The 17,184-nt window shown below is 42.8% G+C and overlaps 2 protein-coding genes across 2 annotated transcripts in view; both read left to right on the forward strand.

Annotated features, from left to right (window-relative positions):
* Positions 1–274: 274 nt before the first annotated feature.
* Positions 275–2,093, forward strand: LOC134207265 (uncharacterized). The gene is made up of 2 exons (XM_062682987.1): positions 275–469; positions 603–2,093. The coding sequence occupies exons 1-2, from the start codon at positions 275–277 to the stop codon at positions 2,091–2,093; spliced, it is 1,686 nt and encodes a 561-aa protein (XP_062538971.1).
* A 3,723-nt stretch (positions 2,094–5,816) lies between these two features.
* The window catches only part of LOC134213268 (transcription factor SOX-10), a 117,832-nt gene continuing 106,464 nt past the window's right edge, over positions 5,817–17,184 (forward strand). The window contains exon 1 of the mRNA XM_062692154.1: positions 5,817–6,477. Coding sequence (XP_062548138.1) covers positions 6,107–6,477 — 371 coding nt within the window. The 5' untranslated portion in view covers positions 5,817–6,106. The remainder of the gene's footprint in view (positions 6,478–17,184) is intronic.

Raw genomic sequence — 17,184 nt, forward strand, 5'->3', positions numbered from 1 at the left:
AAGGCCTTCGCTTCCGCGATATACATGGTTCATCGGCAGGAAGGCAATTCGGATGAGGCCTTGGTCTATGCAAAGTCAAGAGTTGCTACCACAGTTATCAACTGTGTTAGGATTGGAGCTTCAAGGCTGTCTTCTTGCAAGCCAGATGATGAAAGTACTTCAAGAAGAACTTGATATAGAAGTGACGAAGACATTTTTCTGGACGGATTCCAAAATTTGCTTGAGTTGGATGAATACTGGTCAAAAGCTGACGGCATATATTGGCTCGCGCGTAATGAAGATCAAGGAAAACGGTCATGGTGTCGATTTATGGCATTGGATACCATCGCAGTTGAATGTCGCCGACTTAGCAACGAAGTCTTGTAAGTTTGAAAGTGTGAAGGAATGGCTAAAGGGTCCGGATTTTCTGCTCAAAGACAGCAGTGAGTGGCCAACTGATGCACCGGTGGAATTGTCACCCACTGAAATGGTGAGTTGCCATTCTGAGGTAATTCTCGATTTGCCGGCGTGTTCATTGTGCTGTACCTTGCACGAAGAAAACTTGTTCGATCTGCCCGACATTAAACATTTCTCAGATTTCAATCCGTTGATAAGATCAACAGCATACTATATCTGAAAATGAAAAAATATTGAGATTACCCGAGAACGAGAAGCCTAAACGTTTAACAATTACTGTACATGATATGTCCGATGCGAGAAATGCGTGGTACAGGAAGGTGCAATCGGAGGTCTTCAAAGAAGAGCGACGCAGCATAAAGAATTCAGGATTCGTGAAAAGCAGCAGTCGTTTGAGAACCTACTCGCCGTTCCTACAAGATGGGTTGATCCGCATGCGAGGCCGCGTGCAAGATGACAACAAGCCGTTCGAAGTTAATAACCCCGTCATTCTGCCGGACAATCATCCTTTTTCAACATTACTGATTCGCATGTACCATATCGCTAATGCACATCAAGGCTTTGAAACAGTTGTCAACAACATCAAGGAACGTCATCGTATTCTCCGGATTCGCTCGCAGGTGAAAAAATACATTATGTCTTGTGTCAAGTGTCGAGAGCCCAGGGCAAGACCTCGAATTCCGCAGATGGGAATGCTGCCGCCAGAACAAACAAATCCTTTCGTATTCTCGTTTACCAACACTGGAATAGATTATTTTGGACCACTATGTGTCAAGGTCGGCCGTCGTGTTGAAAAAAGATGGGTGGTACTCTTCACATGTATGACTTCCAGAGCAGTGCATCTCGAAGTTGTAGCATCGCTAGATACAAGCAGCTGCATTATGGCCATACGCTGTTTCATGTCCATCCGTGGATTACCGCAATGTATCATGACAGACAATGGTACCAACTTCACAGGCGCAGATCAAGAACTAAAGAAGCTAGTGAAAGCTTTGGATCAGCCACAACTCGAGGACTCATTGAGTGTGAGAGGTGTCGAATGGAAATTCATTCCACCGGGTGCTCCGCATTTTGGAGGATGCTGGGAGCGTTTGGTGCGCTCCGTGAAAAGTGGTCTTCGTGCAATGCTTAAGGAAAGACATAAGACGGACTTGGTATTGCGAACAACATTATGTGAGGTGATGAATACTGTCAACAATAGGCCGCTTACACATGTTCCGGAGCACCCCCAAGATGTTGAACCTCTGACGCCGAACATGCTGCTGTTAGGCCGAAACAATTCGACACAGTTCGATCACGACTTCGACGAACGAGACTTGGACTGTCGTGCCGCTTACAAGCAATCCCAGGTTTACGCCGATCGTTTCTGGCGCAGGTGGTTAGCATGTTATCGTCCTGAACTGATAAGGAGTCGGAAATGGCCTGACAACAGGAACTATCACGAATATCATATCGGTGATGTAGTAATGATAGTTGATGAAGCCTTGCATCGAGGAAGTTGGATAAAAGGCATAGTCGAAGCAGTGTACAAGGGTCCAGATGAAAAAGTCAGAACAGTATCGGTTAGAACATCAAAATCATTGTTTAAAAGGCCAGTGACCAAGATTGTGCTACTCCAGTCCATCAGCTCGTTTTCGGGCCCGGAGAATGTTACCAACCCTGTCAGCAGTACAACCACTTTTGCTCGGGTACGGTGAATGCCACGATGCGACCGTTGTTACCATGACGACCTAAGCGCACATCGAAGTAGGCGAGTATGGTACATCGCGGTAGAAAAACGTGGTGCGTCGAAGTAGGCGTTTTTTCAATTTGAATTTTTCACTGACTCCACATCTTTCTGCTGTGTAAGACGCACGTTTAAAAACATTTTTCTATCAATAAAATTGAAATCTGTTAAAATTAAATAAATGATTAGTAAGTTTAAAACTAGTACTTAATCTATAAAAATAAAACGAAAAAGTGATTGGCCCAATTTGATACCCTGTGGTGTGGACCGTCCCTTCATCAGCGGAATAGACTTGACGCGGCAGGTGAGTACTGTCTCCGCTGTTTGCTACCAGGAAGTAGCTTACGTTTTGGTCCTTCTCCAGCAAGTGAGCACTGTCTCTGCTGTTCGCTACCAGGAAGTAGCTTACATGAATATAGACACTTAATATATTTGTTACATTTGGCTTGAAGGCCTTCAATGTGATTTTTAAAAGTTAATTTTTGATCTAGCAGAAGTCCTAAATATTTAGCTTCGCTAGACCAATTAATTGGAACCCCATTCATAGTGACAATATGTCTGCTAGAAGGTTTCAAATAAGAAGCTCTCGGCTTATGTGGGAAAATTATAAGCTGAGTTTTGGAGGCATTCGGGGAAATTTTCCATTTTTGCAAGTAAGTGGAGAAAATATCCAAACTTGTTTGCAATCTACTACAAATGACACGAAGGCTTCGTCCTTTGGCTGAGAGACCTGTATCATCTGCAAACAAAGATTTTTGACACCCTGGTGGTAAATCAGGTAAGTCAGAAGTAAAAATGTTATACAATATGGTCCCCAGTATGCTGCCTTAGGGGACACCAGCCCTTACAGGTAGTCTATCAGATTTGGAATTCTGATAGTTTACCTGCAGTGAGCGATCTGATAAATAATTTTGGATCAGTTTAATGATGTACAGAGGAAAATTAAAATTCATCAATTTTACAATCAAACCTTCATGCCAAACACTGTCAAATGCTTTCTCTATATCAAGAAGAGCAACTCCAGTCGAATATCCTTCAGATTTGTTGAGCCGAATTAAATTCGTTACTCTTAATAACTGATGGGTGGTTGAATACCCATGGCGAAAACCAAATTGCTCATCAGCAAAAATAGAATTGTCATTAATATGAACCATCATTCTATTTAAAATAATCTTTTCAAACAGTTTGCTTATTGAAGAAAGCAAACTGATTGGGCGATAACTAGAAGCCTCAGCTGGATTTTTGTCCGACAAAGAGTTCATCATTTGCATTAACGTTTGAAGTTGTGCATTGATTTGCTCCATATTTGTAATTTGTTCTGAAACTGAGAGATTTCCTAAGGAAGGGAAGTTTTGAATCGGGATATAAGCGAGGTCTCCTGTGTCAATAGAGGAAATGCTTTCTTCGGACTCTGAAATTTCGCAGTCGTTGTTAAGACTCAACAAGCGGCGAGGTTTCTTCAGAGCGCTTTGCGTTTTATTTATCATTTGGCATTCACGAAACTGTGCATCTCTTAGAACTGCACAATTTCGGGTGGAGGAGAATTTCTCTTGGAACGATTCTTCCTCCAAATGGCAAATTTGTATCTTCAACATGTACACACCTCTCTCTTCGAACGGGCTTTAGTACTGCATGAGCATGAGCATGAGGATGATGACCGTGCATTTCGTAGTTGCTACTCCGTGATCGACCAGAACAATCGCAATTGCACAGGGAACCAATGGATGGAAGTATGGGATTTGCACTGCGCAACCTCAATGTGCACAGTCCGAGAGCTCTAGTATTTTGGAAGGACGATAACGGTGCTGGCCACGTCATCAGGTCATCGGGGATGGGAAGGAATTGATGATGCAGTCACTCGCCCACTGCAAGCCGAGAACACCTCTGCACTTGCCACGAGCTCCTGCGGAATTTTATTAGAATCTGGGGGTTAGGTTTTATGGCTGAGGTTCGTCTTGGTTAACGGGTTGCCAATGTGATAGTAATGAAGGGTTGGTGTAGTATTCTATAATTGGATGCCGAAACGAACTTTTTTGCTCATTTCGAATTCTAACAGTAACCTGCTAGAACTAATCAAGTTGTAGTTATAGGGGATTGAAGATAGAAACGGTATGAAAGCCCATTTCCAGTTCTGGTGATTGTTAGAACATGAGAAATATATGGAAAGATACAAAGTAGGAGAAAGGAACGGGCCTGGGATTGAACCCACGACTTCCTGCGTATGAATCAGAAGCGGTAGCCATATGACCACCAAGCCCGAACGGGCTTTAGTACTTGTCACAAAATAAATCGCCAAAGGAGCGATGTATTTGACTTGTATTTCACTAGGAAGGAGAAAAAAAACACTCACCTTGCAATCGTGTGTGCGGGGTTCTCGGGTGCTTCGTTCTTCCAGTTGCAGTGTGTGGTGTACGGCGGAGCCTCAACTCCGGGTCCCTCTTAGAGTTACGTCGGATGCTAACACTTTTCGCACTTTTCTGAAGCGGGTCACTTTGGTTGGATTTACTAATCCTAGCCTTTGCGCTGTTTGTTACACAACTTTCTTACTGCTTTTCACTGAAACCGCACGGCTGCGCCAATCTTGGACGTGATTTACCGGTCGACGTTTTAAAAAAGATATAACTCTAATTCACAATCACTTTATTACTAATTAACGCGAACAGAGGTAAACACGGTCGTTGATAAAAAGAAACTGAACAAGCATGCCGGGGTTGTTAGCAGTATTTATGATATTGAAATGCTGATGTAGCATATTGATGCACCTCGTCGATGATTGGCTGATAGTCCGATCGTCCGATATGTAGAATTGATGACTGTTGTCCTTTATTGCTGATCTGGCTCTAACGGTAGACTAGTCATAGCGTAATAAGCAGTTTACCACTAATAAGCTGACTTATCAATTCACCGTCATACGGCTCACGGCGAGTTCTCAAATTAATTTCATCTATGCGATCCGTTGTGTATTTTCCTCTCTCAATCTCTCGTAGCAGTAGTTTATCACGAATCATGTCATAAACAAATTAAAGTTGGATATTATCAAAGATGACAATTAATTCAAAAGTCGTCCAGAATCCCTAACGGGCTTTAATATCATTTTTACAGGCCATCAATTAATAACTAACAATAAATATATGTTTTGATTTTTGCCTTAAATTTCAAATATTTAAATGTAATAACTAAATAATGTTAAAATACTCATTGTTCTAGATAATATATTGTTCATGCTTGGTGTACGCACGTAATATCATATCTGATTCTTCAATACTGAAATTTATTGCGCGATGGGCTCTAGTTATGAGATTGAAGTGAACATCAGCCGTATGAGGGTTCAATATTAGCATACGACACTTTTTAATCAGCGAATGTCGATTTAAATCACGATTGAGAAAGCTACGCTGCGACCCCAACTCAATTACAGTAAACATAATCAAACATCAAAACGATTAGACTCGTACCATTTATGCTATGATATATCGATGGTCTTATTTTCCTACTCAACATAAAACATGCTCGACTCTAGCGCAATCCTAACTAAGTCGAACGAATATGTATCGTAAGCAATCCCAAATTTCCATACCTACTCTCGCACCAGCACACTCATGCTAAGTTAGAGTCCCTATGCCAAACACCATCGTCGTCGTCTTCGCCTCCGCGCGGTTTCTACGAATGAGTGGCATTCAGTTTCGTTCGAGACGCTGCCCGGATCAAGCTGCGGTGCGCGCGCGCGTATTTTCCCGACAATCTGAATCAAACCGTTTGTATTCCGAGTCAGCCGGCTCCTATAGACCCTCTATTCTAGGAGTAGCCCGTCGTCAGCCGCTGCCGAGGGGCTAGACGATTGTTCTCGCGCTCGATCTGGGTGACGCGTAGTGGGACCGGACCGATCGGAGGTATTTCAGTGTGTCAAGTGTTTGTGTGCATTTGTGTTGTGGTTCTGATAAATTACAATCGAAACCAGTGTGTCCGTTGTTTGGAAGGAAGAACATGAATAGTGCCACCTCTACTGCACTCCACCACCAGCCACCGCCGTCGCAGGATTCGCTGACCTTGGACGACATGAAGGGGTTGGGCGCGAGGAGGGAGAATCTCGTCGCCAAGATGTCCAGCAGTGGCAGCGGTGTTAATAATAACAATAACAATAGTATGAGTACTAACAACAACAAGCTGACCAGCAGCAACAGCACCACGAACGGTGGTGGTGGCAATCAAAATGTGCTGTTTGCTATGGCGACGGCGGCGGTTGTGTCGGAGATCGAAGACAACAAGCTCGGCGCCAACGATAAGGAGAAGCTGACCAAAGCGGTGATGAAGGTGTTCGAAGAGTACAAGTGGACTCCGCCTACTAATGTCGTCAAGTAAGTGGGACTGGGAGAGGATGGCGGGTGGGAGGGTGTTTTCGAACGATCGATTTGCTATTGGATCGGGCTGACGACGGATAGGTAGCTAGTGGGGTGATCTCCATTGTTTGCATTTGCAGCGGATGGTTTCAGATTCAATAAACGTCGCTTGGATCGAGTGAAGAACTTGTGATATTTGATCAAGGAGTTAGCCCTCTGAGCACGTTTTACCCATCACTCAAGTTCCTATCACATTGTTGCCAAATGATTGATTTGATACTAAATCTGAAACAGGTGCACTATCATAGTAACAAGCATCTGATGTGAATAAATCGTTCTACCGTGTTTTTCTCTAAGGCAGAAATACCTACCTATTTAAGAAACAATTCAAGATAGGAAACTAATTCAACTAGAAAGAAACAGGGTTTATACAAAAATTTGAAACACAAATATGTTCCTTGTTTCTTGTACAGAAATAGGATTATTCTGAAAGTAATTCCCGTTGAATTTTTTTTTCAACAATTCGATGAGACTCTTTTCAGTCTGCTGAAGTTTACTAAAAAAAAAAGATTTTTTCTCTTGGAGGAACTTTCACTATAATTTTGTAACGATGCCGTGTAAGGGAGCGGAGCGGCACTATTTGCAGAACCTATTTGGCCGTTTATACACCACGGTTTCCGTAAGCCAGATACCTGCAATCCGGTTTCTGCCTTGCGTGCACCGTACTCACTTCCACACTTCTGACAGTTTCGTATTCAAAGTTCTCCATGGCTACTTTGTTATTTATATATGCTCGAATAAACTTTCAACGTGACTTCAACAAACGTATATTTATATATCGTATGAAACCCTACACCCCCATCCATCGATAGATAAATTAATTAATATGGCTTACATCAATACGTGAAGTAATCCTTCATTCTACTAGGTTCCATTCTCTTTCTCTTTGAACCCCTACCTGACAAAGCTCGGTGAATAGCAGTTTGTATTCTTCTTATTGGCATTACGTCCCCACACTGGGACAGAGCCACCTCGCAGCTTAGTGTTCATTAAGCACTTCCACAGTTATTAACTGCGAGGTTTCTAAGCCAGGTTACCATTTTTGCATTCGTATATCATGAGGCTAACACGATGATACTTTTATGCCCAGGGAAGTCGAGACAATTTCCAATCCGAAAATTGCCTAGACCGGCACCGGGAATCGAACCCAGCCACCCTCAGCATGGTCTTGCTTTGTAGCCGCGCGTCTTACCACACGGCTAAGGAGGGCCCCAAAATAATACATAGCAGTTTGTATGGTAACGGTAGATCACCAAATTTTGTGGATTCCAAGGCGTGGAAAACTTTAATTATATTTTCGTCCAGCTGACTGGCTTCCTGAATTTCTTTCCATTTCACTGCAACGGCTGCAGCGGCAGAGCTCACTATTTCACGGACTACTAATTCTTCCGATTCATCAAATGCTCTAGGAGGAGACACAGATAATCTGGAAAGCACATCAGCAATATTTGAAGGCCCGGGTGTGTAAACAACCTTGTACTGAAATCCTTGTAATCGTAACACCCACCTCTCAATGCGCGCACATGGTCTCGATGATGGTGTAAATAGGAATGTTAAGGCCTTGCAATATGTTACTAGGTCGAACTCTTTGCCTAACAAGTAGATCTGAAATCGTTCAACACTCCATACAAGAGCTAATGCTTCCTTCTCGGTATGACAGTATCTCCTCTCCGTCTCTGTGAGTGATTTAGATGCGTAACAAATAACTCGTGGTTGTCTAGTTTCCCTGTCAGTTTGGATCAATACTGCTCCAAGCGCATGTGGGCTTGCATCAGCAATTACTGCTGTATTATCTTCCATTTTGAAAAACCCCAGCGATTTAGCTTTTTCGATTAGGAGTTTTATTTTGTTGAAAGCACTTTCTTCGGCATCGTTCCAATGGAAACGTACCACCTTTTGATTGAGTTTACGTAACGGTTCATCAACTTCAGTAAGATTAGGAATAAACTTTCCCATATAGTTGGCCAAGCCGAGGAAACTTCTGACCTCGCTTTCGTTTGATGGTCGACGAAAACTCATAACAGCATCTCTTTTTGCGTCTGATGGTTCGATGCCATTAGAATCGATTTTGAATCCCAGGAATTCAAATTCCGTAACTCTCATCTTACATTTCTCCCAATTTAAAACGACACCCCTTTCTTCAAATCTTGCAAGGACCTGTAACAGGGATTCATTTGTTTTTCAATCTATCTATCTATCTATATCTATATCTATATATATATAAAACTCAATGTTTGTATGTATGTTTGTATGTATGTTCCAGCATAACTTCTGAACCCATTTACCGATTTTAACCAAATTTGGAACACACATTCTTTATCTTGAGGAGACGACGATAGGGGGGTTAGGCATGCTCTTTGGAAAGGGGGGGGGGTGGGGGGGGAGGGGTATTGCTTAGTTGTCGGTCAACTGAGTGTAAATTCTGAACCCCTTGGCCGACTTCAACCAAATTTAGAACACAAATTCTTTATCTTAAGGAGGTACTGCTCGAGCATGCATTTTGGAAAAGGGGAGGTATGGGGGAGGGTATTAGCTTAATTATCGATCTACGCAGTTTAAATTCTGAACCCCTTGGCCGAATTCGACCAAATTTGGAACACAAATTCCTTATCTTAAAAAGGGGACGATAGGGGGTTAAGCATGCTCTTTGGAAAAAGGGGAGGGGTATTGCTTAGTTATCGATCAACGCAATTTAAATTCTGAACCCCTTGGCCGATTTCGACCAAATTCGGAACACAATTACCTTATCTTAAGAAGGAGACGATAGGGGGCTAAGCATGCTCTTTGGAAAAGGAGGAGGGTGTGGGGGGAGGGGTATTGCTTAGTTATCGATCAACTCAGTGTAAATTCTGAACCCCTTGGCCGATTTCAACCGAATTTGAAACACAAATTCTTTATCTTACAGAGGGAACGATAGGGGGGTTAAGCGTGCTCTTTGTAAAAGGAAGAGGGTATGGGGGGAGGGGTATTGCTTAACTATTGATCAACGCAGTTTAAATTCTGAACCCCTTGGCCGATTTCGACCAAATTTGGAACACAATTTCCTTCTCTTAAGAAGGGGACAATCGGGGGTTAAGCATGCTCTTTGGAAAAGGGAAGGGGTGTGGGGGAGGGGTATTTCTTAGTTATCGGTCAGCTCAGTTTAAATTCTGAACCCCTGGCCGATTTCAACCGAATTTGAAACACAAATCCTTTATCTTACAGAGGGAACGATAGGGAGGTTAAGTATGCTCTTTGAAAAAGGGGAGGGGTATTGCTTAATTATCGATCAACGCAGTGTAAACTCTGAACCCCTTGGCCGATTTCGACCAAATTTGTAACACAAATTCTTTATCTTAAGAAGGGGACGATAGGGGGTTAGGCATGCTCTTTGGAAAAGAGGGAGGGTGTGGGAGGAGGGGTGTTCTTTACAAAAGAAGGAGGGTATGGGGGGAGGGGTATTGTTTAGCAATCGATCAACTCAATGTAAATCCTGAGTCTCATGACCGATTTGAACCAAATTTGTATCAAATATTGTCTGTCCTAAGGAAGCGATTTTAGTGGATTTGGTTAAGTAATTTTAAAAAAAGGGGAGGGTGTGGGACAGGGGGTATTGTTTAGTTATCGATCAATCCAGCATGACTTCTGAACCCATTTATCGATGTCCACCAAATTTGGAACCCATATTATCTGTCTAAGGAAGACTATATCAGACTGGGTATGAGTGCCATAGCTAAATGAAAGAGAGGGTATATTCATTAAACGAACAGTTTAGTATACCTTTTTATCGCATAGGTCAATTCAAACCAAACACGTAAGCACGTAATCCCTACCCAAAGGAATCTATTATAGAGAGGCTGGAAGGGACTTTTGGAATGGGATGTGGGGGGGGGGGGGGGGGCCATTGGGATTGGGTATTGTTGTTCATCGGAATAATTGTATGCCCAGTGAAAAGCAATGATTAATGTGTTTCCTTCTGAATGGTGGATGTGATTGCTTCTTCAAAAGTAGGCATTTGCCGGAATAAGGCAATGGTGGGTGTGATCCCTTCTTTAAAAATATGCGTTGCCCGAATATGGCATCGATGAATGTTTTTCCTTCTTTAGAAATAGACGTTTTCCCAGAATAAGACCTTTCAAACCCAAGATCCCTTCTTCAAAATCAGTCAATGTTTCCAAAAGCCTTCTTTTAATCAAATGATAAAGTATGAATAAGTAAGCACAATTACCCTGTTGATCAATTGGTTTTATCATTTTCCGATTGTAAAAAAAAACTGCAAACCAAACTGGCAATTCCGAGCAAGGCCAGGTACATAAAGCTAGTACAATAATAATATTATTAATTCAATAGCATTTATTTAACGAATACTCGTGTGGTACAACTCATACCTTCTCGAGGCGAGAATCGTGTTCCTCCAAAGTTTTCCCTTCAACGCCGACGTCATCTTCGCACCTTCGCAGTCCGCTAACATCTCATCCGGTACGTTGGAAGATTTCTGGGGCCGACACTAATCCAAACGGCAGTCGCTTGAATCTGTATAAGCCTCGGTGTGTAATAAATGTAGTGATGTCTTTAGAATCGTAGTCCAGTTCTAATAAGAAGAACGCATCCTTCAAATCAAGAACACTCCAGATCCTGCCTTTTCCGATTTTGGAAATTATATCGTCGATTACAGGCATCGGATGCCGCTCGCGTACTACTGTTTGATTGACACGCCTTAGGTCCACACACAGACGTATAGAACCATTCGCTTTATTTGCAACAACAAGAGGCGAAACCCAGGAGGCTGGGCCGTTTATCTCTAGGGGTTTGTCGTTCCCATACGATTTCAAAATTTTCGTGCTGCCTTTTTCACATTTGGTTATTTGTACTTGTTGCCGCTTGAGGTCATTCCAAGTGTTTGCTGTTATTTGATTAACATCTGATCCAGAGTCAATTAACATTTCAACCGAAACACCTCCGACCTTACACACGAATACGTGTGTGTTGTTGCCGACGTGGAATGTATAATAGACCTTCTTCTCAGCATCTTCTGGCACCAGTTTAGGCGTTTGTTCCGGCTCAACTGCATGATCTATCAAGTTTACCTTCTTCGTTGACGCGAAAGAACGTACAGGAGTTGGACGCTTGCGACATACTTTTTCAAAATGCCCAACGGTTTTACATCGACGACAAATGTTGCCTTTAGCAGGACAGGTTGGACTTTTGGACACATGGCCAACTAAGCCGCATGCAAAGCATCTTGTAGACATTTATTTGTTCGTTTTCCTTATAGATAGTAGAATCTATAGATGAGCGAAAGCATGGCTGAGTCGATTTTTTTGCCCGTGCACACGCGCATATGACGTCACAGCCCTTAACGTTTCCATTGAAATCCTGACGTCATGCCCGTTTGGAGACACGTTTGACAGTTCGTTTGGAGACAGAGGATTTATCTTCGCTCATCTATATATTCCACTATCTATAGTTTTCATCTGCTTGTTGGGAAAAAGGTTTACAGTGTGTTCGGGTTTGTGATCCGTTTTTACCCTGTCAGCTGCATAGACTTTGTACACCTCTGCTGGACGGTCGCGCTGCTCACCGACGTTCATTTCCCTCTCCTGATCTCGAACGCTTTCCAGTGATGCTCCTAACGCTTCAATGTCAGCTAGTGATTTGTCCTTTTCCAGAATCCTTCGACGCAACTCTTGGGATGCGCATCCTTCGACGATGACGTCGATTAACATCATCTCCTCAATGCTGGTTCTGACATCGGTTTCGTACTTTTCAAGACCACATTCCATATGCTGTTGTCTCAAACGTAGCACGTAATGGGCAAAGCGTTCATTCAACGATTGTCTTATATTACGAAGCTTATGGCGTTCCAGTACATCTTGTTTGCGAGGCTTGAAGTACTGGTCCAATCGATCAATTGCCACGTCATAATAGGGCTTCTGCAATACCACTAAAGGAAAATCTTCAGTTTCATCAAGGGTGCGGTACACCTTCTGCAGCTGTGGGCCACCGAAGTGTAGCATTTTTGCCCTCATTAGTTGTTGGTCGGTGATTTGATACGAATCGAAATAGTATTGGAGTGAACCTTTCCAATCCTGACATTCTTTGGCTAACCTTCCTCCTTCGATTTATTCATAACGGAACATAGGAATGGGACGACTCTCATCCATATGTAATCACAAATAAATCAAATTTTTAGTACTATTCCAAAGGCAGACCCAACTTTTTTTTTTCAGGCGCATTAGATCATATTCGATGTGCAGTGTCATAATTGATTGTTGGGTGTATATTTTATATATTACGACATTATACACAGTAAGCAGTGATTATACTTGCTGTGATCAGTCAGCATCCTTTTTGATGTCTGTATTTAATATGAAAAATATCAAATATATTATGCACAAAGAATATAATCATTCCTTTTTTTCGGAACATGGCATTGTTCGCAGCTGGTTGAAGAAGGGTCGAAACTGTTTCAATCTTTTGCACTTAGGATTCGTTAAATGTTTATTCTAGGCCCTCGCGCTCTACAGTCGTCCTAAGCCCTCGCGCACTAGGAACTACCCCACCTAATTGTTACTAATAATATAAGAAAGTATCTCCAGCCCTCGCGCATTGAGATTTTGTACTATACTCCTTTTTTTTGACGTAAACTACGTCTAAGGGGAAGACTCGGATACAGGGTGACAAATGAAAATTTCCAAATTCGAGACCGTCACGAAATCATGTAAGATTTTGAACGTTAATAGCGCCTTTATCTTTCGATGGATTTTTGAGATTCTACCAATTTGTTAATTATATTGAAACTTTGGGTTATAAACGTTAAAATAGGGTATCGGATCATTTTGGCAGCACCCTCTTTTCTTGTCCGCAAGAGTCTCGTTTCGGCCGTCGCCGTTCAGTGCGGTTGGCTTTTGGACTCTGCTTTTTGTGCGGTGTTTCGCACAAAAAGTAGAACAATGGAGCCGGACCAGTGACCGTGGTCGAAACAAATGTAACAAAAATGCGTAATGTAGTGCATGGTGTATAAAAAGTGATGCAGATAGGGGCATGTTTGTGCAGGCATGAGACGATCAATTGTTATGATTATAAAATATGATCTCCGCAAAGTCAAGGGAAAGGGGGTAATCTTCTTCTTCTTCTACTGAATCGAGCGGCGTGAACATTTGAATGCAGAGGTTATTGGGGCCGGGGAAGGTTCTTAAGATGGTTCGAGACCCCATCTCCTCTTTGAAACCTGGCTCCTATACAAATGACATCAATTTCATCATAACTCCAGATCAAGCAAATGGAACCAAATCTGGCGGGTGGAGGTTTTGGAAGGGAAGATATGTTTCTCTCCCATACAAATAAACCAAAAATTTCTGCATAACTCGAGAACTAATAAGAGAATAAATCAATTTTAGGCGAAACAAAGTTCGTCGGGTCTGCTAGTAAAAAATAAATATTAAAACGAAAAAAAAAATAAAAAAAACTCCTCGGATTTGTTAAAGAATGTTTTGAAAGTTCTCAAAATTTACCGGAAAAATGTTTTGTTGCCCCTCAAATTGTTATTTTTGAGCAAAACAATCCGAAGGGGTGGGGGGGAGTGCATATTTAAAAAAAAATATTTATATCGGCCTAATAATATTTTGTCCAATTAAATGCGCACCTGTATCAGAAGGATTTAATTTTGATTCAGGAATTGTGAACGCACTTAAGATATTTTTATAATACGTGGGTGCAATCATGCGGTACTTATTGTATACGACAAAAGCTTCGGAACGCATACGTTCTTGAAACGGGCTATATGAGTTACAATAGAGCTATCACCTTCTTGCACCCTGATTCAAAAGTCTTGCAATGATATTAATAAAATGGTTGCACGAATATTTTATCCATAGTGACACTCAGTGTTGGTAGAATCATACTCAAATCTGAATCATCGAGGTTTCATGCACGAGCAATTCTGTGACATTCGCCAATATCCTTTGCTAATCGCATTCCAATCACCGCTGCTTGAAGCTCCAGTCGAGGTATTGATACATACTTCAGAGGGGCTACACGAGTTTTTGCGGTGACGAAGGCGCACTCCACCGTTTTGCCTTCACTGAATCGGAAGTATGCAACTGCTGCGTATCCGTTTTCGCTCGCGTCGACAAATACATGTAGTTGAATTTCGTTGCTTTCTGTAGACGATGTAGTTACCATCCGGTAACACCGTGGGATAGAAACATTTTCTACAGTATGTAGTACACTGAGCCATGTCTTCCATTTTTCTAGATGTTGAACCTTTATTGGCTCATCCCAACCAACATTGGAGCGCCATATTTCTTGGAGCAGAACCTTCAAAAACATTAATACGTTTGCAAGGAATCCTAAGGGATCGTATAGCGACATGAGAACTCGAAGAACCTGCTCACCGGACAACAACTGCTGCCGGCAACGCTTTGGTATTTTGAAGGTTAATGTATCACTAATTGTGTCCCACCACATCCCTAGGACCTTTTCAGTTGCTTTTTCTGCTGCTTTACCTAGGTTTTTGTGAATGGACCTCTGCGCTCCCATAGCATCTAGCACCTACTTAGAGCACCTTCGGCGTGTATGTAACGAACATTCGTAGCGATCTCTGCTGCTTCTACTTCTGATTCGATGCTGTAAAGCATGTCGTCCACGTACGTGCCGTCACAGATCGCTTCCACCGCTTTCGGAAACTGACGCTTAAATCGTCCTGCGTTCAGGTTCTTAACATATTGTGCACTACTTTGCGAACAGCTAGCACCAAATGTCATTACCTTCATTACGTAGGTCGATGTATGGTTATTGGGATCGCCTTCATTCCAGAGGAATCGCTGACAATGTTGATCTTCAGAGTTTATACGGACTTGGTAAAACATTTCGCGAATATCGCCTGTAATTGCAGTGCGGAACTCACGAAATCGTTGAAGGACATGCTGAAGCGGTGTGACTTGATCAGGACCTTTTATCAGGAACGAATTTAGTGAGAGATTTCCCACTTTGGCTGCAGCGTCCCAAACAATTCGGATTTTACCTGGTTTATTGGGATTCACCACAGGGAAAATCGGCAGATACCATGTGCGTCCAGTGTACATTGCTTCATCCTCTGCTGATAGCTTGCGAATGTATCCTTTGGATTTATAATCTTGGATTTTTTCCTGCAGAGCGCTGGCTAGCGCTGGTTCTCGTTCCATGCGTCTGCTTAAGCAATCATGTCGCTTCAGGGCCACCCTAGTCGAGTTAGCACCGCAGTTGGTTGATGTTCACTTCCCTCTTTGGAGTCTAGAGGGTATTCAAGCCTAGAGCTATCGACGCCAAGTAGAATACGAGGCTTCAATTGAGCGTACGATTCGATAGGCAGACCGCACAGATGAGGGAATTGCTTCGCGAGATCCGACTTTGATAAGGATTGAGAAGGGAGGTCCAGGCTTCGGACTGTGTGTACCTCCGGGAGGTGAATGTTTTGTCCTGGCGTTTGAGCACCGGCGATATCGGTCGAAAATATTACAGAGTCTTGTTCATACCTTGTTCATATGCCCATTTCATTTTCAGCGTGGATGGTAGGCTATCCACGAGTTCTTGGAGTAAAGCAACGTTGTACAACCGTTCGTCCATTCTGGTGGCGCAAAGGTTCTGTACTGCAACGCCGAAGTCAACGATCACTTCCATTTTGTCAGCTTTTGGAGGTGGCATCATGCGAACCCTCCGAACCATTGTTTCAATAATGGACTCTGGATTACCGAAGAGTGTTTTCAGTCGATTTAAAATCACTGGAACGTTGTCTGGATAGAATAGGAGACTTTTCACAGAGTTAAGCGCCCTATCATGTTAACTCCGCTCGAGACGGTCCAGTAATTCGTCATTTCTTAAGGCACACATTTTGGTAGTTCGCTCGTACGCCGCGATGAATCGTGGCCAATCCTCTTGATCCCCATCAAACTTGGGCAAGTATCTCACTGTTTGTCTCGCAGCCAAGTGACCACTATCCAGCGGTATTGGATCGCTATGAAGGGGTTGAGGACATTGTTGCTGAGGTGGAGCCGGGACTAGTCGTGGGGTCGACGTTATAATCTGCGGCTGTCCGATACTTTGTGATGTTAATGACAAACGCTGTAGGTTTTGATCTATCTGGTGAAGGTTGTTTGCTCCTTGAGCTGTTGCCATAATCGGTCCCTGTGATGCTATAGAGTAGACGGGACCCGACATCGTTGCTAGATATCCATTGATCGATGGTTGGTAATTCACAGCAGTTATTGGAATATTTCCGCCGTTCACACATGAATCACGATTCACTACATGTTGCGGCATGCTCCATGGCTGTTGTCGATGATCCACAGTTCGCTGAATACTGGCAGATATAGCCCTAGCCTCGACTCTCGAAGTAGACGGTTGAGTCGATGGCATGATTGGCATTCGTAGGTTCTCATTGTACACTAGTAAAGATGTCTCGTTCGGCGAGTTTCCCATGTTCTCAGTTTTTTCAAGCCACTCGTCAATCTTTTCGAGATTTACCACCGATTCTTCCTCCGACTCACTTGTGTCTAACATCTCTCGCACTAGTGCTAGTCGTTCTTCTAATTGCCTCTTTTCCAGTGCTTGCCTCTCTTATAGAGCTTTGAGTTGCAACTGCCAAACTTTCATCGAACTCTTCGATGACGCCTGACCGTATGTGCCGGATGGTCTCATGTCGTTGGT

Source organism: Armigeres subalbatus, chromosome 1 (assembly GCF_024139115.2).
Source record: "Armigeres subalbatus isolate Guangzhou_Male chromosome 1, GZ_Asu_2, whole genome shotgun sequence".
NCBI lineage: Eukaryota > Metazoa > Arthropoda > Insecta > Diptera > Culicidae > Armigeres > Armigeres subalbatus.

Coding starts and splice junctions, on each gene's coding strand:
- LOC134207265 (XM_062682987.1), top strand. CDS start 275: ATGAAGATCAAGGAAAACGGTCATGGTGTCGATTTATGGCATTGGATA. Junction 470..602: donor AATTGTCACCCACTGAAATG/GTGAGTTGCCAT, acceptor TAAGATCAACAG/CATACTATATCTGAAAATGA.